At 41.7% G+C, this 27,012-nt stretch overlaps 1 protein-coding gene across 1 annotated transcript in view; it reads right to left on the reverse strand.

Moving 5' to 3' along the window:
• SYT10 (synaptotagmin 10) overlaps positions 1-26,132 on the reverse strand; it is a 55,882-nt gene extending 29,750 nt beyond the window's left edge. Inside the window, exons 1-2 of the mRNA XM_032221903.1 lie at positions 25,982-26,132; positions 7,886-8,246 (exon numbers count right to left, since the gene is read on the reverse strand). Of these exons, the coding sequence (XP_032077794.1) occupies positions 7,886-8,246; positions 25,982-26,132 (512 nt within the window). The remainder of the gene's footprint in view (positions 1-7,885; positions 8,247-25,981) is intronic.
• Positions 26,133-27,012: the final 880 nt, after the last annotated feature.

Below are 27,012 nucleotides of genomic sequence, written 5' to 3' on the forward strand. Positions count from 1 at the left end.
AAATGTAACAAGTCTAATTTTGTAAAATTAAATTTTCAATTACAACTAGAAAGAATGATGAATACTTATCTACTTTGGAATCATGAAATAAAATGTACATTCAAAGTCTTATTCCTAATTTCAGATTTTAGGTGGTGAAATGATCAAACTAAACAGCACCATAAGCTTTTTTTTTCACTCATAAAAGTATTTGTAGGAATTGGGTTTTTTTCCTTCTTTCCCATCAACAAGAATGCTTTTCATGAGCTCCCAAGTGAAGTGAAATTGCACTCTGGAGGTAAACAGACAGTAACACAAAACTGTTTCTTTGCATGTCATTTATTGTTGCCTGGAATCTAGACATAAAGACCTTTTTTATACGCAGGTCTCTTATAAAAGAGTGCAAAATAGGAGAATGTAAAATATTTAATTCAGGTTCATTGCATTGCTTCCCCTTCCTATGCAACGAGTCTTCAGATTCAAGGTTACCTTAGATAGTTTTCCTTTCATCAGAACCGTTTGAACTCTGATAGTTTTATTATTAATGCATAGAAATGGAAAACAGATACTGCACCAGAGGTGGTATTCAGCAGGTTCTGACCAGTTTTGGAGAACTGGTAGTGGAAATTTTGAGTAGTGCAGAGACCTGGTAAATACCACCTCTGACTGGCCCCATCCCCATCTATTCTCTGCCTCCCAAGTCCCAGCTGATCAGGAGGGAATGGAGATTTTGCAGTATCCTTCCCCTGGAGTGGGGAGGGAATGGAGATTTTACAGTATCCTTCCCCTGCCATGCCCGCCATGCCATGCCATGCCACGCCCACCAAGCCATGCCCACAGAACCGGTAGTAAAAATGTTTGAATCCCATCACTGTACTGCACTCTTTATTGATAGCAACAAGTAAGAGAATATAGGACAAAGAACTATTTCAGCATTGGTGTATGTTCACATTCCTGACACAGAAGCATAGGATTTAGGGAATCCAGAATACTGAGGCTCCCTAAATCCTATGCTTCAGTTTCTAACCATGAACTATACAGTGACTCAATGAAAATTTCCTATGAAGGGAAACAATATAACTCATTAGAGGATTTTTGGAGTGAATCTGACAGCAAATGTACTAGTCATACCATTTCCTGAAATGGAATGGTGTGTCACTGTTACTTCTGCTGGCCACAACATCTGTCACAGCCATATCTATTCCTTTTTCTCTGTCCTACCCAATACATTTTTTGGAATGATACTAGGAACAGCATGGAGTATTTGGCTTATTTTGGGCATAAGGATTATACCCCCAATAGTTCCAATTGGGGAAAGTGGGAACAAATCTGGAGGAATTTTCTGAAGACCACAGATTAAATGGACATCAAAGCTTGTAGTAATATTTCCCAGGGACACGTATACTGATAGATCTTGCTGTAAATTGAAAAGGAGCATTTATTACATACATGACGCAATCTCATGATCTTGAACATATGCTTACCATTTTCAAGGAACGTATCAGGAATTTATTTGAAGTCCTGAATTTCATTGATAGAGAACCAGAGGAATTATGAAATGAACTTAGCTGTTAAGGATGAATGTGAAAAGAGACTGCCAAAAATGAAGAAAGAGAAGAAAGGAAATGAATGTCAGAGGAAACCATGGAAATTGCCAAGAAGAAGAAAAAGAAAACAAAGCTAAGAAAGACAAACTTGTCAGAAAGGAACTTAACCAAGAGTTTCAGGCAGCTGTTAGACGAGACAAGGAGCAGTATAACAACAATTGTAGAGACAGTATAGATGGAAACAGACATAGAAAAACAAGGACAGTCTTTTAAAATATCTCTGATCATAGAAGGACCTTGAATTGATGTGCTAAAAGATACCAATGAACATAGAGTAACCAATTCAAAGGAGATGAAAGAATATCATAAACGTACGGTATACGGAAAGATATAGTAGAGATGTCAACATCCAAGAAGATGTTCTTAGTTTCAAGAGTGAATGGAACTACTAGAAGATGAAATTAGATCAACACTCAGTTCATTACCAAGTTGGAAGGTAATGATGGACTATTCACTGAAAATATGGTAAGCAAAAGAAAAAAAACCCAGACAAGATTCTAACCAAGCTATGCCAACAAATCTGGAGAATGACCCAATGGCCAACCAATTGGAAGATGTCAATTTACATTCCAGTACAAAATCAATGAGATTTAACAGGGTCTGCAAATTATCATACAAGCATTATCATAAAGGTAAAGATTCCCCTCACGCTAGTTGTTCCTGACTCTAGGGGGCAGTGCTCATCTCCATTTCAAAGCCGAAGAGCCAGCACTGTCCAAAGAGGTCTCCGTGGTCATGTGGCTGGCATGACAAAATCGAAGGCACACAGAACGCTGTTGCCTTCCCACCAAGGTGGTCCCTATTTTTCTACTTGCATGTTTACATTCTTTTGAACTGCTAGGTTGGCAGAAGCTGGGGCAAGTAACGGGAGCTCACTCGGTTACGTGGCACTAGGGATTCGAACCGCCAAACTGCCAACCTTTCTGATCGACAAGCTTAGAATCTTAGCCACTGAGCCACCATATCCCTTTATCATATAATATACTTAATTCCACATGGTAGCAAAATAATGGTTATGATCATCCAATGCAGATTAGAGCCCTACAGGGAAAAAGAGATGGCAGGTATTCAAGCTAGCTTTAGTAAAGAAACATTATACATTATTGCTGATATACACTGGATGGGTGAGAAAGCCAAAGAATAGCAAAAATGGGCTTCATCAATCATAGAAAAAACTCTGATTTTGTCAATCTTGTCAAGCAATGGAAAAGGATAAGTCAAAGGGGGATCCCATTGTCCTGATGGGAAACGTATATGCAGATCAGGAATTCATGACGTGGCCAGAACTTAGCAAATCAATAACGTACACTATGTTGATAACACTACTTTGATAGCTGAAAATGCAAAGGATCTTCAAACCCACTATTAAAAGTCAAATAGAAATAGCAATAGCAATAGCAGTTAGACTTATATACCGCTTCATAGGGCTTTCAGTCCTCTCTAAGCGGTTTACAGAGTCAGCATATTGCCCCCAACAATCTGGGTCCTCATTTTACCCACCTCGGAAGGATGGAAGATCTGAGTCAACCTTGAGCCGGTGAGATTTGAACAGCCGAACTGCAGAACTGCAGTCAGCTGAAGTAGCCTGTAGTGCTGCACTCTAACCACTGCACCACCTCGGCTCTATGAGAAAAATTAAAAATTTTTTTAAAAATTAAAATTAAATTGCATGGGGCACACTTTGGGAGGAAAAGTTGAGTTGTGTGGTGACCTAAAGGTGGAGCTCTTCTTTCACAATCAGGAGGCTGTGAGTTTGATCCTAGGTAGAGGCAGATATTTTTCTTTCTGGGCACAATGAAAATGGTGCGAACCCTACATTGGCGACAGGAAGAGCATCCAGCCAGTAAATGCTCAGGTCCATTCAGTTTTCCTGATTCCACCCTGATGCAAGGGATTACAGGGTCATTAAAAAACTCTTTGGGAGGAAAGATTGTTCTTTAAAGAAGTAGGACAGGAAGGATATTGATGTCAGGGTTCCAAATAGCATCCAAAAGTAAATCAGAGTCCAAGGGAAAGTATTGCTCAAAGTTCCAATTTATTAAGAGAGCCATGTTGGCACATCTGGGAAAACGTGAATCTGAAAGCTTCCCAGTTTTCCCCACTCAGTTGAAAGTTGAAGATCTTGCCCCCACACCCCCAAGTCCATCACATGGTCCTATCTTTCACTGCCATGCTGGCAGTTCCACCCATCCAGTTCCGGTCAGGTGCAGAGGTGCAAAGACAAAGGATGACCTTGGCTTTCTAGAAAGAATTGTGTTATGGCTACATACCATCCAACTCCATCCAATCCCCACTCCCATTTTCCCACCATAGAAAATGCATAGTAGAATAATAGAAAGTGCGCCAGGCCAAAGATCCAAAAGAAAAGATGGCTGCAGGCCTGACAATTGACACTTTTGAACTTGGGTGTCAGAGAAGACTCCTGTGAATACCAAGGACAGCCAACAAATTGATGGATCATCGAACAAATCTTACTTGAGGCACAAGTAAACTGAAATTATCCTACTTCAAACTTGTTATGTGAAGACCAAGCTCTCTGGAAAAGGATCTAATGCTGGGAAAGATAGAAGGAAAGAGAAGAGAACGACCAACAGCAAGATGCATGAACTCAGTTACAGGGGTACTGAATGCACTGTTGGAAGATTTGAAAGTACAGATTGAGGATAGTTTTTTGTAGAGAAGATTTACCTCTGCGGTTGCTAGGTGTCAAAAATGACTTGATGGCACATAATGAATCAATCAATCAACCTTGCATACATACAATACCGGCCATAATTTGCAAAACTAAGACACGTGTAATTTTTTCTAATTTTTTGTCCAGAATTTTCTGTCCAAGGAAGTATTCTTTCAATTGCTTCAAATGTAAGCTCAGTGCATTTAGCCCTTAATGTCTCTTAGTGCATTAAAATTAGATGCATTTAATGGTCATCTTCTTAAATCATTCCTCAGTTAATGTGACAGCTAAGTGCTAAGTACTAGCATATTGTTTTCAGTTATATCCTGGTAGAATTCTGATTGTTGGATAAGGATGTACGTGAACTATTAATGGTAAAGAATAAATTGTGTTTTTTTTAAGAAAAAATAGCTAGTACATTTTGAAATTTATTTGCGTTACTTCTTACCTTAACTTATTGTGTGCCTCAGGTATTATAATCACAGAGAAACATATCTATATTTATCCCAGCACTTGTGTTTTCCGTTCATGTATAGGTACTTCTCAACTATTCATTTAGTGACTATTCAAAGTTACAACAGCACTGTGACTTATGACCATATTCAGGGGTAGATTTCTGCTGGGGTTACTGCCAATTTGCTGCATGCGCTGTTATGCGTGCGTGCGCATTTGCCGAAAAATTGTTCTGCGCATGCACAGAACATTTAAAAAGGAGTAAAAAACCATGCTGGCAATGGCATGGGCGACCATGGAAGTGATTTGGGGGCATGGCCAGCCAGTCATCCCTACCAATTTAGTAACCCAGTCGCAATCTCCACTACCGATTCGCCTGAACTGGTGCAAATTTGTAGGAACCCACCTCTGACCATATTTCATACTTATGACCATTGCAGTATCCTCATGGTCACGTGATCGAAATTCAGATACTTGGCAACTGGCATGTATCGATGATGGTTGTAGTGTCCTGGGGTCATGCAATCACCTTTTGAGAACTTTTGACATGCAAAGTCAATAGGGAAGCAAATTCACTTAACGAAAGCGTTACCAACTTAACAAGTGCCGTGATTCACGTAACTACTGTGGCAAGAAAGGTTATAAAATGGGGCAAAACTCACTTGGCAACTGTCTTGCTTATTAATGGAAATTTGGGACTCAGTTTTGGTTGCAACCTGAGGACTATCTGTGCTCTTCATATTCCTCTATCATAAAAAGGGCCCTGTTGGTTGCTTTTGAGATATTCTCTTGGGTTTTCATCTATTCTGGACTTCTGTGACCTGTTCTTACTTTAATTGTCCTTGGTTACCCTCAGTTGCCTGAAGTCATTTAGAATCAGTGTCTTTCATTTAATTTTAATTAAATGAACTTTAGATTTTTTCCCCCAAATTTTATCAATCAAACAGATGGCAGAAATAGGTATTTTGCATCTTCACTGGAATGCTTCTGGTACAGAAAGGGTTTCATTTCATGGAGTATAACTGTTATGTTAGCCCTGTGCGTTGTTCTGCCTTAAGGTGACCAAACATTTCACTGTTTTTGTAGCCTCTTTAAGCTGCTAGATCAAATGTTGAAAAAGTGCCATACTATTTTCTAACCACTTAGCAGGAAACTATAGTAGTCTCATTTATCTTGTGGTCAGCTGTTATGTACACTGTTGTGATTTATCACTTGCTTCGTAAAGACTCATTCATGTTTAATTCTGAGAAAAGAAAACTAGATACAGATTGGAGTGTAGGTCTATATCACTTCTTCTAAGCAGCTTTTCTTGCTGCTAAATTTCTTCCCTTAATTTATTTATTTTATTTTAGGAGATTTATATTGCTGCCTATTCACACGTGGCAACTAATGGTGGCATACAAGAATGTAAAAACTCCATATAAAAATTAATACAACTAATAAAAGAGAGAATCATATAATACCGTATTTTGAAGAGTATAAGACGCAACTTTTTCTCTCAAAAAAGAGGCTGAAAATCTGGGTGCGTCTTATACACAGAATACAGCATTTGTGGCCTCCCGAAGCCCTGTCCCCTTTGCAAAAATGGCTGTGTATAGCCTTTAGGAGGCTTCCCAAGTACTCCTGGGGGCTGGGGAGGGCACAAATGAGCAAAAACCAGGCCATTTTTTGCCCCCTGCCCCCAGGAGCAATCTATAAGTCTCCTAAAGGCTACGCATGCCTTTTTTAAAAACAAAAATGGGCCCATTTTTGCAAAAAATGGGCAATTTTTGGGAGGTCTGCAGAGTGCAAAAAGAGTGACTTCCAGTTTGTTCCTAGAGTCATTTTTAGTCCTCTGGAGCCTTCCAGGAAGCCTCCTGAAGGTCCCTGAAGCCTCTGGGGCAGTGGGGGAGGCTGTTTTCACCCTCCCCAGGCTCCTATAAAGCCTCTGGAGCCTGGGGAGGATGAAAAAAGCAAGCAAAAAATGGGGGGGGTCACAACTGTCATGCGTGCATGCACACTGGGGGGATCACACATTGCATTATGGGTGTGGCACGCCCGTGCATGACCCCCATGCGCTCCCCCCACTTATGGCACGTGAGCCAAAAATGGTTCGCCATCGCTGCCCTAGGGGATGGGACCCATAACATTCCTTCCCTCCCTGCTCTGGTGGGTCAGGTAGATGTGACAGGCAAGAGACGGCCGCTCAGATAACCCAAATATACTCTATATGGATACCCATGGAATACTGCATTTAATCCTGGATTTAAATGTAATTTAAAGCAATCATAGAAAAATGTACATGATATATATTAAAGGTGAGTTGAATATCATTAATTGAAATCAATGCTTATCTTTATACTATTGAATTTATTATTGTATAGCAGTGGTTCTCAACCTTAGTCACCATACCATAAAAAAGATGTTGAAGCTCTAGAAAGAGTGTGGAGAAGAGCAACAAAAATTATTGAGGGACTGGAGGCTAAAATGATGAACAGTTGCAGGAACTGGGTATGTCTAGTCTGATGAAAAGAAGGACTAAGGGAGACATGATAGCAGTCTTCCAGTATTTGAAGGGCTGCCACAGAAAGGAGGGGGTCAACCTATTTTCAAAAGCACCTGAAGGCCAGACAAGGAATGATGGATGGAAACGGATGAAGGAGAGGTTCAACCTAGAAATAAGGATAAATTTTCTGACATTGAGAACAATCTGCCAGTGCTTGCCTTCAGAAGTTGTGGTAGCTTCATCACTGGAAGCTTTTAAGAAGAGACTGGACAGCCATCTGTCAAAAATGGCATCGGATCTCCTGCTTGAGCAGCGGGTTGGAGTAGATCACCTACAAGGTCCGTTCCAACTCTGTTATTCTGTTCTGTTCTGTTCTTCTCTTCTCTGCTCTTCTCTGCTCTTCTCTTCTCTGCTCTATTCTATTCTATTCTTCACCATCAACCTCCTTTAAATACCTTTTGTGGCAATGGACCATGGCCACGAACCACTACGGTTTAACTCAAGATTCAAATCTTAATATTTCTTCAAACCTTTGTGGACCCTCTGTGACAACATCACAATTCCCTAGGAGTCCGTTGTCTAGGTTTTGTTTAAGAATCACACAGCACCATTCATTTGTTTTTGATGCTCACCTAGGTGGTCTGTTTTGTGTGAGGTTCTGTAAAAGTTAGTTTAGCTTTCTCTTACCTGGACGAAGATGTAGGCTCTGTAATCTGCCTTTGCATTCGTGCATGTTTGATGAGATGTTCTTTTAAAGCATTTTGGACTTCTGCTGGAATGTCTGGGGACGTGTGGCTGATTTTCATTGCGGCTTCCAGGATATGTGTCGAGGGCTTCCCATTTTCTTTAACGCTTTCCTTTTTCTCGTTGGTTTCCAAAAACTCAGGAGGAACGGTGGTGGTGCTCTGAGGGATGGTTGTTGTGTCTGAAGCGGTGGGTTTGCTTCGCCACCATGGCCAACACAACTTCCAGAAGACGAAGAGCGAGACTAGCAGCAAAGCGAGCCCACAGAAGCTGACGACAACCGCGAGCAGGCTGACAGAGATGTCTGCAAACAAGGAAGGGAGGAAAGGCATTCAAGTGGCTTTAATTTCTCTGAATTGGTAGATTAATTCAAAATGTAATTGGGTCAATTAGTAGATTAGTCATGTTATAATGCAATCTGAGTGCTGATTTAATCAGCTGCAAGTTGAGCTCCATGTGTCTTTGTGCATACCAGCCCTCCTCCCGCATGGCCTGGTTGGGAATAGGCCACAGTAGTTGGTCACGGCCCAGGGGTTCGTAACCCCTGATCTAGCCATGGTATTGCAACACAAGTGCTTCCTTTTTTTCCAACATGCATCACATCACAACATCTCCCTTCTTGACCACATTACAAATGACACCATTCAACAACATTTTGGTGTGGTGCAGTGGTGAAATTCAATTTTTTTTTCTACCGGTTCTGTGAGCATGACTTGGCGGACATGGTGTGGCTTGATGGGCATGGCAGGGGAAGGATACTGCAAAATCTTCATTCCCTCTCCACTCCAAGGGAAGGTTACTGCAAAATCCCCATTTCCTCCCGACTGGGGAGGCAGAGAATAGATGGGGGCAGGGCCAGCCAGAAGTGGCATTTGCCGGTTCTCCGAACTACTCAAAATTTCTGCTACCGGTTCTCCATAACCTGCTGGATTTCACCCCTGGTGTGGCACCAATTATAGAGAAACCGAGAGAAGCCCGGCTCTGCTGGTATGGACATATCTGGAGAGCAGCACCTTCCACTGTTGCCAAGACTGCCTACCAACTGGAAGTCAATGGCCGGCGACCTCGCAGGTACCCCAAAACAGAGATGGAAACACGCCATCAACAAAGATAGGCAAGCCATGGACCTGAGCCCTGGAGATGCAGCTGACCATGCAAAGTGGTGTTCAATGATCCAAACGGTGGACCCTGCACTTGCAGGAATACTCTAGGAAGAAGAATCAGATCACACATATGCCTAAACACATTGGCACTTCCATCACAACATGACACTGTTTTCACCTTTGTGATGAAAAGCAACCAGTTCCTGATGAAGTGCTGCTCCAGCATATATCCTAATATTACACCAACTTTGAAGTGCAAGAAGAAAATTTGGGGGTGAGTTGTCCTTAAAAAAAGGGAATTGATCCAAACTTTCCGCCCTTTATAAAAAAAACAAAATCTTCTTAAGATATGGAACATAAAAACCCACAAGGCTAAGTTTTCAAATATTTTAATATGCTTTTATATTTCCATTGGAGGTTTTTATATTTCCTTGTTTATCCTAAGATATTATTTTTATTCACTACTCTCACTGTTTTAGTAAAAAAAGGCAACTGAAAAAAAACCTGCTGAAAATCTATTATTCTTTATTCCAAAGTGCTGTTTATTTATTTTATGTATTTATTTATTTTATTAGTCTAATTTATATGGCCGCCCATCTCACAGAAAGTGACCCTGGGCAGCGTACAACAATCCAATAAAGCAGCAGAAATATAAAATAGTTATTATCTAAAACCATTATGGGTAATCCTCAACTTACAACCACAACTGGGCCCAAAATTTCTGTTAAGCAAGACAGTTGTTATATGAGTTTTGCCCCATTTTATGACCTTTCTTGACAGAGTTGTTAAGTGAATCCAGGGGTAGTTTCAAAATTTCTTACTACCGGTTCGATGGGCATGGCTAAATGGGGGGGGGGGCATGTGATGAGTGGGCATGGCCAACTTGACGTTACTCATGCACACTCAGTCACATGACCCCCTCACCAAGCCATGCCCACTGAAACAATAGAGGAAAGTTTTGACAGGAGAGAGCCCCCCCCCCCCCAGCCTTGCCAGAGCTAAGGAAGCGCTTGCAAACTACCCAGTAAGAAAAAAAAAGTTTTTCTCCTCCCTGGCCCCCAGGAACACTCTGCAGGCTTCAGCAGGGCTGGGAGAAGGCAAAAATGCCCCTGTTTTTGCGGAAAAATGGATGGGAAAATGGGCCATTTTTTTTGCAAAAACAGGCATTTTTCCCTTCCCCCAGCCCTGCTGAACCCTGCAGAATGCTTCTGAAGGCTGGAGGAAGGCATAAACAACTTGTGAAAAATGGTCCATCTTTGGGACCTCTCTAGGACTGGCATGCACACACCATTAAAAAAGGGGAAAAATACATTTTTTCCAATGAAGATTGTTCTGCGCATGTGCAGAACAGAAAATAAAGATGGCAGCACCCAGGATAGAACAGGTATGATCATGTGTACAGCTGAGTTACTACCTATTCAGCTGAACTGGTCCAAACCGGTAGGAACCCACCTCTGAGTGAATCACTGGAGTTGCTAACATGGTAACATGAATCTGGCTTCTCCATTGACTCAGAAAGTTGCAAAAGGTGGCCACATGATCTGGGGGATATTGCAAACATCATAACTATGAACCAGTTGCCAAACATCCAAAATTTGATCATGGGATGCCTTAACGATTGTAAGTATGGAGAATGGTCACAAGTCATTTTCTTCAGTGGTTATAAAGCTTCTAAGGTCATGTAACTTTGAACAATCATTAAATGCATGGTTGTAAGTTGAGAATTCCCTGTATATAATAATAATTGAAAATATTATATTAAATATTATATAATAATCATTGAAAATATGACAAAGTGACAAAATTAGTGGACCAGAGGAATATAGTTTACTTGGACTTCAGTAAGTCATTTGATAAGGTAGACCATAACCTACTAACCTAGATAAAGTAGAAGAATGTGGGTTAGATAGCATCACCACCAGATGGATCCGTAACTGGCTGACCAACCACGCTCAACGTGCAGTCCTCAATGGAACTGCAGATACATGGAGAAAAGTATGCAGTGGAGTACCCCAAGGCTCTGTTTTAGGCCCAGTACTTTTCAACATTTTCATCAATGATTTGGATGAGGGAATAAATGGGGAACTCATCAAATTTGCAGGTGACACCAAGTTGGTAGGAATAGCCAACACTCCAGAAGATAGGCTTAAGATACAGAAGGATCTTGACAAACTTGAACATTGGGCACTATCTAATAAAATGAAATTCAGTGGTGAAAAGAGTAAGGTTCTACATTTAGGCAAGAAAAATGAAATGCACAGGTACAGTATAGGTGGTACCTTGCTCAATAGTAGTAACTATGAGGGGGATCTTGGAGTCCTAGTGGACAACCATTTAAATATGAGCCAGAAGTGTGCAGCACTTGCCAAAAAAGCCAACACAGTTCTAGGCTACATAAACAGAGGGATAGAACTAAGATCACATGAAGTGTTAATACCGCTTTATAATGCCTTGGTAAGGCCACAGTTGGAATACTGCATTCAGTTTTGGTCGCCAGGATGTGGAAAAGATGTGGAGACTCTAGAAAGAGTGCAGAGAAGAGCAACAAAGATGATTTGGGGACTGGAGAACGGGACTGGATTAGGGATATGAAAAACGGTTGCAGGAAGTGGGTATGTCTAGTTTAATGAAAAGAAGGACTAGGGGTGACATGATAGCAGTGTTCCAATATCTCAGGGGTTGCCACAAAGAAGAGGGAGTCAAACTATTCTCCAAGGCACCTGAGTGTAGAACAAGAAGTAATGAGTGGAAACTAATCAAGGAGAGAAGCAACTTAGAACTAAGGAGAAATTTCCTGACAGTTAGAACAATTAATCAGTGGAACAGCTTGCCTCCAGAAGCTGTGAATGCCCCAACACTGGAAGTCTTTAAGAAGATGTTGGATAGCCATTTGTCTGAAACGGTATAGCGTTTCCTGCCTAGGCAAGGGGTTGGACTAGAAGACCTCCAAGGTCCCTTCCAACTCTGCTATTGTATTATATTGTATTGTATTGTATTGTATTGTATTGTATTAAAAACTATAAAAACAAAACTAAGTACATAGAATCATAGAGCTGGAAGGACTTCAGGGGTCTTCTACACTCCCTGCTTAAAGCAGAAGACTTTATACCAGGGATGTCAAACTTAATTTCAAGGTTGTGTTTGACCTTGGGGGGGACAGGATGGGCATGGTTAGGATGGCCATGTGTCTATCTATAGCATGGGTAGGGTGGGCATGGCTAGCTCAACGTCACTCATGTTGGAAGCACCTGTGGTGGCCTGACTACTCTGCCAGCGAAAATGGGCTCGTGAGCTCTGCTTTTGACTGTGATGGCCTCCTGCAACTCTCTGCCAGCAAAAATGGAGCTCGGGAGAGCTGCCTGCTGCCCTCCCAAGATCTCTTTTCACTGGAAGATGGTGGCTCCATTAGCCAGATCTAAGCTCAATGCAGGCTGGATCTGGCCCCCGGGCCTTGAGTTTCATACCCCTGTTTTATACCATTCTAAGTCAAATGATTGTCCAGTCTACTTTTGAAAACCTTCAATGATGGAGCACCTATTACTCCAGGAGACAAGCTGTTCCACAGATTAATTATTGTCACTGTTAGAAATATAATTCTAACGGTTGGGTTGGCAATATATAAATCATATAACAATGATGTACTTGTTTCTTTAAATCATGCTGTAAATGTGATTGGGTGCTGTATTTTTCTCAATCGGTCATAAGAGGGAGCCAGAACAACTGTTAGTTCTCTCTCTGTTCATTAGATGCTGGGCTGATCTGATCTGAGTGCCGTGAGCTATTGTAAGTTTTACAACTGTTAGCAAACCTTGATTACTCGACTGATTATATGATACTGGACTATGTTATTTGGATTATCCCTTAACTGAAAGACATTGATGACTGACTGTCTTATTCGTGTATGACTTGGACTGTTTGATGGACTCTGAACCTCTATTTCCACGAAAGTAAAAGCCTATTTAAACTGCAGTGTCTCTGTAGGCTGGTTTGTGTGTTCTCCCACACAACTCTCACAACGCTTCGCTGAACGTACTCGCTCTCCCAACAGGGAGCTTACCTAACACTGGTTATGGGCCCAGAGTGTACCAGATGTAGCTAAAGAAGACTTGATGTTGATACGCAATACTGCATACAGAGAGCTGTTTATTTAGTGATTGCACTATACTGGAGAAGATGACAAGCGACCCATCAACAAGCCTATCAATGATAACCCGGTTGGATGGAACAAATTATGTTTCCTGGTCTATGAAATGCAGTCTACTCCTGTGTAGGGAAGGTTTATGGGATGCTATACAGAATCCACCGGATGTAACTGCTTGGAATCCAGATAACAATGATGATGCCAAGAAAATAGCAGATTTTCAGCGATGCAACAAACGGGCATTGTGTATTATTGGTCTAACACTGAATGATCAACAATTAGTACACATTCATGGAGAAAATTCTGCTGCAAGATGTTGGGAGAATTTTAAGAGAATTTATGTACATGACACTGTAGCTGCACATATACATCTTACACGCAAACTGTTTAGGGCACGTATTCTGAAAGGTGGAGATATGTTAGCTCGTTTAACCTTTATGAAAGGATTTTTTCAGGAGCTACATGAAAAAGAACTAATTTTCTCTGAGCTACAATAAGTTTATATCATACTCTCCTCACTGGATGAGAGTTATGATGTTTTTGTGTCATCTCTTGAGGTCCTAACCCGAAATGAACTAACATTGACTGACATTACTGCACGACAGTTGGAAGAGTGAAGGAGAAGGATGGAGAGGGAACAACTGAGAGAGAAACCACCTGCTGTCATTCAGAAAGTTGACAAAAACCCATTTTTAGTCCTCTGGGTACAAGAGGCCTGCTTGCAACACTATTATAGGGGATGGAGTTGATGGTTGGTATTATTTAATGGCATGTTTATTGCATTTTTATTGCTTTATGATAGTTTTACGGTGTTACAATTTTATTTTCTATTTTTACTGCTGTAAGTGGCTGAGCATTATTTTCAAGTTGGCAGTGTACAATTTTGAAACTAATAAATAAACACAGTGATATTTGTGATTGCCCCTTTTTGCCTCGAATGTAAGAGTTGAGGTTTTCTTTTCATTACAGTGGAAATGCTGCTAAAATGCTGGCGCCCGGGCCAGTATTTCAGTGAGAAAAGCAATTTTTGGCTTTTGAAAAAGTAAAATTACAAGATGATGAAAAGGTTTCAATAGTGAGAATTCTAAAGGATGATTGCAGAGGCATAACATGTTTATCTGTCCAATGCACCGCTGCCTACATATAGCCTCTTAAAATAAAGGAGAGCGATGCTATGATATCAGTGAAGCTTGTGCAGTTCTTCCGTTCTATCCAAAAACTCAGAGATTTTCTTCAATAACAAAAATGATGGAATGCAGAGTTACCATAGTTGGCTTGGAAAATCCCCCATTAGACAGCCACAATTTTGAATTTCTCTTTGCTGCCCTCTAATGATCATCCAGAACTAATGCAGTTGGTCCTTGACTTACAACAATTCGCTTAGCGACTGTTCGAAGTTACAACAGCACTGGAAAAAATGACTTATGACCATTTTTCACACTTACGACCCACACTTATGGCATTCAGAGGCTTGATGGCCACCATCCCATTTATGATGGTTGCCTCGTCCTGGGGTCAGGTGATTCCCCTTTTGCAAACTTCCCCACAAGCAAAGTCAATGGGAAAACCTGATTCACTTAACAACCGTGTTACTAATTTAACAACTGCAGTGATTTAGTTACCAAACGGGGCAAGAAAAGTTTCAAAATTTGTTAAGTTGTACTTAACACATTTCTCACTTGGCCCCATCAATTTTGGGCTCCATTGTGATCTGAGGATTACCTGTAATGAATTATAAGTATAGGTAGTCCTCAGATTATGACTGTAATGGAGCCTGCCCATCATAGTCATAAGTCACGGTAGTCGTAAAACTGGTTGATCACATGACTGACTTGATTTTACAACCTTTTTTATGGCAGTCAATGCTGTGGTCATAAAGCAAGCACTGTGGTTATTAAACAAACCAGAGCTTTGCTGCGAGTACAGTTTTCTCCAAAACTAGAAGCACCAACTATCATAAAATGTCATAAAATGTGGTCATGTGACTGTGCCGCACTGTAAACAGAGATTGTGGCTGTGTTATCAGGCACCTAAAGTTTTGTCACATGACTATGGGGGAGGGGAACATTGGAACTTTAAATCCAAGTCATAATTTGCTCAAAAGTAGGTTTGTTTATTGGACAACCATTTGTCTGAAAGGGTACAGGGCCGCGTGCCACAGGTGGCAGCCCTCTCTGCAGGCACATGAGCCATCGCCCCATGCGCACATGTGTCCCACTGGCCAGCTGATTTTCGGGTCTCTGCTGTGAATGCGTGGGGGGGGCATGTGTGAGATGTGCGTGCATGCACAGGGAAGGGGGGGTAGCACATGCATGTGGGGGGGAGAGAGGGAGCATGGGGGGATTGGCACCTCCCCTCCACGGATGGTTTTTGGTCCCAGCTGCAGGGAGGCCTACTAGGCCCAAAATGTGGCACGGGGGCGTGTCCCATGTGCATGCATGGGGATTGGGGGAGAGCTGGAGGTCACGCACTCATGCATGGGAGGCAAGGGGAGTGCGGGGAGGGGGTGTCACACGCACATGCACAGGGGCTAGGGCGCAGGAGTTGTACTACTGAACCAGTAGTAAAAAATTAGCAATCCACCTCTGGATAGATAGATAGATAGATAGATAGATAGATGATAGATAGATAGATAGATAGATAGATAGATAGATAGATAGATAGATAGATAGATAGATAATAGAATAGCGATAGCACTTAGACTTGTATACTGCTTCATAGTGCTTTACAGCCTTCTCTAAGTGGCTTACAGAGTCAGTATATTGCCCCCAACAATCTTGGTCCTCATTTTACTGACCTCAGAAGGATGGAGGGCTGAGTCAACCTTTGGCCTGGTGAGATTCGGAGTGCCAAATTGCAGTCAGCAGGCAGTCAGCAGAAGTAGCCTGCAGTACTGCATTCTAACCACTGCACCACCTCGGCTCATAACTTTATTGTCACTTTGAATGCACACTAATTATCATACATTAAAAGGAAATTTCATTGCATGCAGCTCTCAAAAGGTCACCCGCCTCCAATGCGCAGTACACAAACATGACAAAATAAATAAATAAATAAATACAAAATTACACATATACCCACACATATTATATGACTCCAAGATTCCAATACGGAAGCAGCCATGGAATCTTGTTTTTAAGTAATGTGATGAGAATGTCTAGAATCAATAGACGATGTTTTCCTGTAGTAGAGTGGTGATAAAACCTGTCCCAGATGCTTCAGTTGCTTTCTTGCTTCTTTTACAGTTATATGAAGAGCTTAACCCAAGAAATGATGGCCATAATTCATGTGCTGCTTTATAGAGGGAAAAGGTATCTTCGTTCTACGGGTCATTTCCTTCTAGCTGAGCACAACGGTCAGGAGCACTGAGCATCTGGTACACAACAGGAAACAACAGTTCATCCCTCCACATGATACCAAAGTGAATGATGATGCAATAATGGCACAAACTGTTTTCTAACAACAAGTAAATCATGTTTCATGCTCAGCAGAGGACAATAAAAGCAAGCCAAAGCCTACTAAAAAGTAATGGAAACAAAAAAGGGGGGAGGGGAAAGTTAAGGGTGAGATATTATGCACTCAACTTTGGTAGGAAGGAGTATTGCCTTACCACATGGACATCTGCTGTCAAAACTTGATGAGCTCTGATAATAGTTATGCTAACATACTTGTTGTGGCCCGCCAGCAGCCAATGGAACTGGTGGCAGACTCAGACAGTGAGGGGGTTGGGGAGGAACATGGGCCTGGAGTCTGGGGAAGGCTCTGATGAGGGCTGTGTCAGAGGCAGAGATGGGGCCAGGGCCGTCCGACAATTATCAGCTGCCTTCAGAGTCGGATATCAGCGGGGCAGAAGAACAGCTGGAGCCTGTTCCCAATGTGCGCATACGTAGAGCTGCGAGGAGAAGGGAACAGCTGAGGAACAAGGGCCGACTCGGGAGTAAAGGCACAGGTGGACAGTGAATGGCCGCTCCCTTAGGGAATAAGGGGAGGGGAGTTTGCAGGAGACAATTAGTTCAAATCATTAGGGTAAAGATCTGTTCCTGACTTCTTGCCAAGTAATTGCTGCTACAACATGGCATTTAGAAGACATCAGCCTGGCAACTCTCCACGCCTGATAAAGGTCTGTAGTTGTGAAATCTCTTGAAAGACTATTGGCCGGGACTTTGCTGGAGAGGAATTCCCTTTAACCTAAATAAAAGAAGTTTTATCAGGATGAGGAGTCTGCTTCATGATCTTGGGAGGTCTAGGTTAGAACAACACTGTGTAATAATACCTTCTCCTTTATAAGAGTTGATTATCCAATCGACAAACTAGTAAGGGTGAAAACATTTACCTACTTTATTTTAGGTTGCTTGTTAATAAAGCTATTTTAGGTGATGTTCATCCAAGTTTGAAATGCTATCTGGTGCTTTTGGATGTGAGCCTTAGCTAACTCTGTATAGGACATTGTCATTCTTTCTAGGGCTCCTATAGGATTTAGAAAAGCGATGGAGGCTCTCATTCAGTATTGCAAAGAGAATAAATAACCAGCACCATCCAAATTATACTTTTTAACCAGGAAAGTAGAGCCAGTTTGGTCTAGTGGTGGTTAGGTCCAAAGGCGCTTTTTCAGGAGGCAACTGGAGGCAATATCTACAGGCTTTTAGCTATACAATTTGGGATGAACACCCTTTGAATGGTTTGGGAATAGGAATGGATTTCCAGAGGAAAAATTTGCAGACTACAGGAACCAGGAGCACTACTCAGGTGACTCTGAGGACATAGATAAGCCCCCAAGTGCTTCAACGACCCTCAGAAAGGATGCAAATGACCAGCTGTCTGCAGGGAATATAAATCCTTCCATTCCCTAACATCCAGTCAGAGCTGAAGAAGCTTCTTGGATGAGAAGTGAAATGTCTTCAAAAGAAAAAAAAACAAAAAGTCCATTTGCCTTCTGAAAAAGCACCTTTGGGACAACCATGACCTGGATGACTGAGAATCTCTACAGATTTCTAGTGGTTAGGGTTTATACATCCAAAATACTTAAAGGGCAATGTATGTTCCCAGTGTGCCTGATTAATGCATACTGAATTGGAGTAATTATAGAGTTTAGTCAGAAGCTATCCTTAACAGTCAGAGTACTTTTATATCTCTCTTGTCTTGAAACTACAATTAGGCTTTTCTCATCTTGGTGGTTATAAAGCTTCTAAGGTCATGAAGCCTAAGCATCAACAGATCCTAATGAATGCAGGAGAAACTATAAATAAATGAATAAACTAAATCAGAATCAAACTCTTGTAGATCAAAAGATCTTCCCATTCATGAAAACATTTTTTCCTTACAAATCTGTTCCATAGCGTGCTGACTGACACCAAACCTTGCTATATGAGAACAAGAGAGATTGCTTTAAGCCAGTTCCTCCCGCAAAGAAGCTAGAAAGAAAGTTATCTAAAACATAACCAATTATTCCATATATTGCCCAGTTTCCCTACATTGGCAGTTAGGGTTGATGACTCTCATTTAAACAATTCCTGGACATGTTTAACAAACATGGACGTGTGAGCCATTTTTATATATGGGTATAAATGTGTGAATAGCTGTACGCTGATATTGGCAGAAGACATTCATTCATTCATTCATTCATTCATTTGATTTGTCAATTGTTTAAAAGATAATAGGAATAAAAATAAACATTCTGAGTATGAATGAAATGGGTATGAATAAATGGGAACAGTAGGACAGGGACAGTAGGTACAATGGTGTGCTTATGCACACCCCTTACAGACCTCTTAGGAATGGGGTGAGGCCAATAGTAGACAGTTTAAGGTTAATGTTATGGGGATTTGAAGATGTAACAACAGTCAGGTAGTGCATTCCAGGCATAAACCACTCTGTTCCTGAAGTCATATTTTCTGCAATCAAGTTTGGAACAGTTTACATTGAGTTTGTATCTGTTGTGTGCTCTTTTATTATTGCGATTGAAGCTGAAGTAGTCATTGACCGGTAGGACGTTGTAGCGGTTAATTTTGTGTACCTACGCTTAAGTCCAACCGTATTTCAAGCCTGGTGGTGTAGGGTTTCCTTTTGCAAGCAGAGGAGTGTAGTACTCTTCTCGTGAAATACCTCTGGTCTCGCTCAATTGTATTAATGTTTGATATACAGTGTGGATTCCAGACAGATTAGCTGTATTCGAGAATTGGGCTAGCAAAGGTTTTGTACGCCCTAGTTAGCAATACAATATTATCGGAGGAGAAGCTTTGTAAGATTAGGTTGACAACTCTTAATGCCTTTTGGGCGATGCTGTTACTATTTAGGAAGTAATCCTGCTGGAAGTGCCTTCTGAAAGGGCAGGTGTACTCAGATGCATGGAGAGGTCCTTGGTTGTGCTGAGTCTTTTGAGAAATAAGATGCTGAGGTTGTTTGTGTGTCAAGGGATGCTTTGAAGCAGTTTTCCCAACAATCCACCTACATGGACTTTAGGCTACAGTACAACTATAACTACAAGGTAATTACTTGGGGGAGGAGAATTGCTTTAACTTTCTTTTATGTGCTGTATATATCCTATTCCTTTGTTTGGGGATGTTGAGGATAAGAATAATAACAAATAAATGTTGATGTATTGCTTTAGAATTATCAAAGGACTTCACAAACATTTTCCCTCTAACTCTGAAAGGTATAATAAAGCAGAAGTAAAGTGGCATTTTAATTAAAGCCACATAATAACAAAATAAAGCTGCCTTTTGTTTGCATCAGATCATAAATGTTATCTATCTATTCCAGGATTAACTGTGTAAACAATTGGCAATGCTTCGTATCTCCGAGTGGTGTCTGTCTCTTGCATGATAATAAAACAATGTTAAAAATGTCAGACTTTGTGGGAGGTTTTGTGATTTTTTTTTTTGCAATCTCAGGAATGATCATGGAGAGTCTGGAAAAAAAAGCTGTTGTGCCAGATCACATATGGGGCCGGAAAAAGTAATAAAGTATATTTCGGTTTGCAATTAATCTCCAGAGTTTTAGCCCAACAGTCCTTCAAAACAAGCAAACAAATGTTGGAGATGCCAGGAACAGAACAAGGTATGTTTGCATCAAAGCTGAGCTACGATTCCTCCCCAAATATAATGAATTTAAAGAAGACAGACATGATTTTGAAACAGGACTACCTGGAACAGACTTTGGTTTCTTAGCAACTACAATATACTAATGGGAAAGAATGGTGAGTGGAAATATTGTGCCGTACCTATCAAAATACTTGTATTTTGCTCACATATTACCTTTGGACTGTTTTTGCGTCTTTACAACTTAAGTGGTACTCTTCTATCTGTAACTGGACAGCTAGTGATTGCAAATATTAGATGCATTAGCCTCCATCCGTTTCCCAGGAAAGAGAAAATGAATATTAACCTTTAGAAAATGCAGAGATATGGATTGCTTTTAGCTGAATGCTTCTTGTATAACTGTGCTTATATTTCAACTTTTCTTTGGGAGCGCAAGAGAGTTAGACAGGAAGCTTCCCTTTTTCTTTTTCATTTTATCCAGAGGAATAAAACTTCAGGAGAAAGATGGGTTGATGTCCCGATGTCACCCAGTGCTCCATAGTGGAAAGCCAACTTAATCCTCTTGTTTTCTTATTCCCAATCTGCCATTGTAGCTGCTACAATAATAAGTTTTGAATACGTTTTGTTAGGCTTTTCCAAGGTGCAGTGATGAAGGGCTGTACGTTATTTCTCTTGAAGCTTTGTGAATACAGTGTGGACTACAGCTAGATGATTTTGGTCAATGTCCATTTGCCAAATCACTTATCAGAATTTCAGGGCCAAGGGGGAGGACTCTAATACTTAAAGTAAACATTCTCATTCATGTCAAAATAGTCCCTAAATTGTGGGGAGCAATTAATATGTTTAAGTCCACAGTAACAATCATGAGTGTGTTTCAAATGTTACCTCAAATGTGACCGAAAATTGCCTGGACTTTGTCCTGAATGCTGAAAGATGGCCTACTTGTAGGTTATCCTGTGGTAATAATGATCGGGATATAGTATAAGCTTTTACAGAAATGAGGTGGGAATAATGATTGGGAGGGAAAGTAACCTTTATTTCTGACTCTGTACAATGACAGCCCCCAAAGTTATGCTGTCAGAAGCTTGACAGGAAGTTGTTGTCAAAATCAGTAGTTCAGCAGCTGGATACCTCAAGTAAAAATGGTTTCTACCTGGATCACATTAGACTTTCATACAAGCAACTGAAGTTTGATCTAGCTACCTGACCGAAACAGAGTAAATCAAGGCAGGAATCTGCAAATTGAATCATGTGGTTTCAAATTGCTCTGTAGTTTTTGAAGCTGGGTGAGGATTCTGCAGCCCTTCTGGGAAGGTTACAGATACAATACGGCACAACTTTCATGCATGGAGGGGAAAGTTGAGGGTGTGATAGACTCTCTGACATTATTTTTACAAATAAATCAAGGGGGCAAACACACACCACACTCCTTCTTCCTCCTATTTTCCCCATAACAACAACTCTGCAAAGTAGAATGGGTTGAGAGTAACTGGCCCAAAGTCACCCAGCTGGCTTTCATGGCAAAGGTGGGACTTGAACTCAAATCTCCTGATTTCTAGCCTGTTCTTTAACCACTTGATCAAACTGGCTCTTTTTTTTTTCTTTTGTACTGGCTTAGTACAACTTTGCATTGGCTTAATACAACTTTAGATAACTTATCTTTGGACAATTTGCATATTGCTATCCAAATCTTTTTTTGCATTTCTGCTATCTCTGCATTAAAAGAATGAGCAGGGATGGATGTTTTAAAAATCATTGTGGTGAAGCTGTTAAAACTATTCACCTAAACCAAAGTCAGGCTAACAATTTCTAAGGGAGCTATCATTTCTGCTGCTTTTCACCTTCATGCAAAATTGAGCATATACATATGGTTTGAATTTCAGTAGTGAGATCCAGTTAGTTCGCACCACTTCGGGAGAACCGGTTGTTGACTTTCTGAGCAGTTTGATGAACTGGTTGTTGGAAGAAACCATTAGGGCAGAGAACCTGTTGTTAAATTATTTGAATCCCACCACTGGTTTTGATGCTTCCCTGTTATAGCCTAGGAATGGATTTTTTTAAATCTTGAAGATGTTGGAATTACAAATTCTTTGAATCTTGAAATTCCAGTTAAGATTGATTCATTCATACTGGACTGTTATTGATATTTTTCAGTTTGAACATTCCTGAGGACATTACCAAAGATGAATGTCTGGAGGATTGTGGCCTATTTTTTAAAAAAGAAATTGGCTTCATCAGATAGCAATAGCACTTAGACTTACATACCACTTCATAGTGCTTTCCACACCTCCCTAAGATCCTTGTCTAATGAGTTATGATAAATTATGAATTAACTAATGATTAGTGAAGTCTAACAGAACTTGGGTTATAATATGAATTTTGGAAGTGGTTATTATATCATTAAGGATGGGAAAGTTTTAACAGACATTTTCCTTGAAGAATCCATCAGTGAATTACCACCCATGTTCAAATACGTACATTACTCCTGCATAAAACCGTGGATTGAATAGTACCCAACTGAATGATATGAATGAGTCATAAAGTCACCATCAAAACAGCCTTTCCCCCATACCCACAAAATGGACTGTTTTTCAATCAACAGACACATAACAAAGACCTGATTTATTGAGAGTAAATAAATAAACATTAGAACTCAATTTTAACAGTTTTAATGAGCAAATCTAAATTCTAAATTGGGCTTGGAAACAAACTGGCAACCAATACAGCAGGAACAACAGCTAATGTTATCCTAGGCCTGTATTTCTCAACATTAGCAACTCTAAGAAGTGTGAACTTCGATGCTGGCTAGGGAATTCTGAGAATTGAAGTCCAGACATCTTAGAGTTGCCAAGGTTGGGAGACACTGTCCCAGACCTTAGTCAGTTGCTCTTTGCACTTCATTCATGACAGCTCAACATAAAGGGGTATCAATATTTTAGACTTCTTTTATTGAGAGCCTGTTTGCTGTAGAGTTTTAAGGCACTATGCTAGAAACTGAGAGATTGTGAGTTTTAGTCTTGCCTTAGGCACACTGAGTGACTCTGTGAGAACCTTAGGAAGAAGGCAATAGCAAACCACTTCCAAGAATTATGCCATGAAAAAAGTATTGATTTGTCTAAAGCAGTGTGCTTCAAACTTGGTAATTCTAAGATGTGTGGGCTTCAATTTCCAAAATTCCCCAGCTAGCACTTCTGGGAATTGAAATCCATACATCTCAGAATGCCCAAGGTTCAGAAGCACTGCTCTAGAAAAAAGAAATAGCAAAAGAAATTTAAGGCAAGTCTGCATCATTGGTAGAGTTTAAAATGACCAAAGTGCTCTGATCTTCCCCAGTTCATTCAGAAAAGAGACCACCGGAGCCTTTTATGAGTATTCAGTGGAAGGTGTGACTATTTGAAACTGGGAAGAGTTATGAAGTTAAATCTCTAATCTGGGGAATGTTGCATCTTCTGTTGCCACACTGAATTAGCAAATCTGAAGAGAGTTCCACTCACTTTCAAATACATGTAAGCAGTACTTTTGGACACAATTTTGATCCCGGATAATGCATGTATAGAGTTCCTAAGAACTCCATAAGGCACATGGTAACTTACAGAGGAAATACAAACTTATCTACAATTGTTCCAAAGGTGGGTTTTTTTTCCCCATTAGACTTTCTGTTTTTTTCTTTGAAGATATTTCGCTTCTTGGATGAGAAGCAAAACGTCTTCAACTCTGAAGAACTGAAGAAACTTCTTGGATGAGAAACGAAATGTCTTAAAGAAAAACCAGAATGTCCAGTTGCTTCTTGAAAAAAAGCACCTTTGGGACAACCATGACCTGGGATGACTGAGAATTTCCATAGACATTTATCTACAACTGGAAATCCACCTAGAGCAGTTGACTCTTTAACTATAACATCTCTGTCTTATCTGGCTCCAAATTCAGCTCATATGCTCCCCTCCTACCCCAAAACTACATATAGCTCACTTTTATGCATTCTAATTAGCAACAAACAGAGACGGACCTTTTCCTAGCTTTTTAAAAACGCAAGCTACCAGAACTGGAATATTCTACGTGCAAAGCATGTGTCCTACCTCTGATCTATGCCCTCCCTGCTCTAGATTGGGGAGGCATCTGGCTGGCTACTGCTGGAAGCAAAATACTGGACAAGATAGATTGCTGCCTGATTAATCAGTGCTATTATTCTGACCTTATGAGATACAATGGAAAACAAAAGGAAATACCCCTCCCTCTTTTGAGAGGAAGGCAAGGACACACAAATCCTATCTGCACAGACCAATGGTCTCTCTCTCTCTCTCTCTCTCTCTCTCTCTCTCTCTCTCTCTCTGTCTCTCTGTCTCTGTCTCTTTCTCCCTATCCCATAGGACATTTTTCTTCCAATAACACGTCTGAAGCATTCCTACTGATTTCTGCCACCTGTTGCCTTGTACCTAACTTTCAGCAGCCCTGTTTGGAGGATCTCAGGAGCAAAGGGGCAGGGAGACTAAATACATAGCAACATTCCCATTCCTACATATTTAAGTCTTTCTAACCTAGTTGGGATGTTCCCACACAGATGATGATGATGATGACGACAACAACAACAACAACAAATGTGACAACAGAAGTTTCAATTAAAACGTCTCTCTTCTTTTGCAATAAATCATAACGTTCCCCACTTTGATCCTCAATTATTTGAAACCAAGGGGGAAAGAGTACCACAAAAATGTGTCAGTCTGTAAACACACAATCCCACACAACAGCAATTCCTTTCAGAGCTGGTTAGCAAGAGGCAGAGCTGTGGACCAAGAAAATGTGAGGTAGAAGATACAGGTTTCACCTATGTTTCTACCTTGTTCAAGGCTTGTTGTCTGGTGGATGAGCAATTGTTACCACCTCGGAGAAAGACAAGCCAAGGTTTATTTTTAGAATTGGCCCAAAGCAACCCTAAACAGTCATAAAGTGTGCTTCCAAGATGGCCAAAGACACTAGAAATGGACTAACCAGTCAAAGATTTAAAGAAGCATAACATCCGCAGCCCCTGAACGTCACCAAGTCTTTCCCCCTTGTTTCTCCCCACCACCTTTAGAGATTCTAAGTGGTGTAAGTTCCCTGCCTAAGCAGGGGGTTGAACTAGAAGATCTCTAAGGTCCTTTCCAACTCTTATTCTATTCTATTCTATTCCATCCCAACCCATTTCATCCTATTCCTATTCCTATTCCTATTCCTATTCCTATTCCATCCCATCTCATTCTATTCCTATTCCTATTCCTATTCCTATTCCTATTCCTATTCCTATTCCTATTCCTATTCCTATTCCATCCCATCCCATCCCATCCCATTCTATTCTATGTCGATCGCATCTTTCCCCCGACTCTCGGGTGACTTGGGAAGTGAAGACCTCTGGCCGGCCCACAGGCTTCGGGCTGAATCCAGGGTTTCCCGGTCTCCGTCCGCGATCCAAATCCAGAAAAGCGCGAGCCCAAACGTTGGAGGCGCTTCGTCCTTTGCCTTTTCCTCTCCCGGGAGCAGAATAGGAAGGGAAGAGGGAAAACCTTCAACTTTCCCAACGCCCACACAACCCCGATGCCATTAGTTGAGGAAACCTGGCTCTCTCTCCCTCTCTCTCTTCCCCCACGCCTCTCTGCGAGTCCTCCTGCCTTTTGTCAGCAAACCGCGCAGCGCTCGCCCAGAAGGCGGACGAGAGGAGGCGCGAGCAACGGGAAGGAGGAGAAGAAGAAGCCGGGACGAACGAGCGTGCGAGCTGCTACTCTACCTGTGCCGCTTATACCTTGGTTGGAGGTCTCCAGAGGAAAAATGCCCGAGCATTTCTCCAGTTCCACTTGGCCTCCCAGGCACAGCTCGGAGATGATCTGCAGAGCTTTGTGGCATAAGCCGCTCACCCCGTCTTCCTTGGGGAAACTCATCTTTTTGAGCGCTCTTCCACTCTCTCTCTCTCTTTTTCTTTTTTAAGCCTTCTCTTTCCTCCTCTCCATCTGAGCCATGGTTCTCCCGACGGGCAAAGGACGGCTTGCCCTCCTCCACCTTCTGGCTCTTGGATGGTCACCCGCGGCAGGACTGGGAAGAGGCATCTCACCTCCCCACCCCGTGAAACCCGGAGAGTTCCAAGCTTTCAAGTCATCAGTGCGAAAGGAGCGGGAGGAGGAGGAGGAGGAGGAGGAAGAGGAGGAGGGGGGATGAGGAGCAGAGAGAGAGAGAGAGAGATGTGCTTAGCAGCAGCAGAGAAAAGAACAGTCCGATCCGCACGTTGCAAAGTGAGTCGAGATTTCTCTGCGAAGAACAAGGACGCCTAACTGGGATGGAAAAGGCTTTAAAAAAAACACCACCTCCCGGCACTTAGCAACGCCTTTTGTGCCTTGAGGGCATCGGTAGGCAGTTGGTCCAATGGCAGCAGAGCGCGGGTGCTTGGGAGGGGTACAGGTGATGAGCGCGGCGCCCGGTCCTGGGAAGCCCGTCGAACGGGATCCGCTGGCGCTTGGGGACATGGGGAACCGGGGAGGGAGGAGGAGCCAGGCAAGGCCGAGGGGAGAGGAACCCCATGGCGGTGTGGAGACGCGAGCGGGAGGTCCAGCTTAGCCTCTCGAGACGACCCGGCTCTGGAAAATCTGGAGATGCAACTCGTGGCGCCGTGGTGGACACGGGCAGTGGGGAATTGCGGTGGGCTGGCAGAAAGGCAGCACCTTATATCAGTGCCTGCGTGGGTGGAAGAGAGAGAGAGAGAGACTGAGAGAAAGAGACAGACACACAGAGAGAGACAGAGACAGAAAGAGAGAGAGAGGGAAGGAG

The sequence above is a fragment of the Thamnophis elegans genome, chromosome 7 (genome assembly GCF_009769535.1).
Source record: "Thamnophis elegans isolate rThaEle1 chromosome 7, rThaEle1.pri, whole genome shotgun sequence".
NCBI lineage: Eukaryota > Metazoa > Chordata > Lepidosauria > Squamata > Colubridae > Thamnophis > Thamnophis elegans.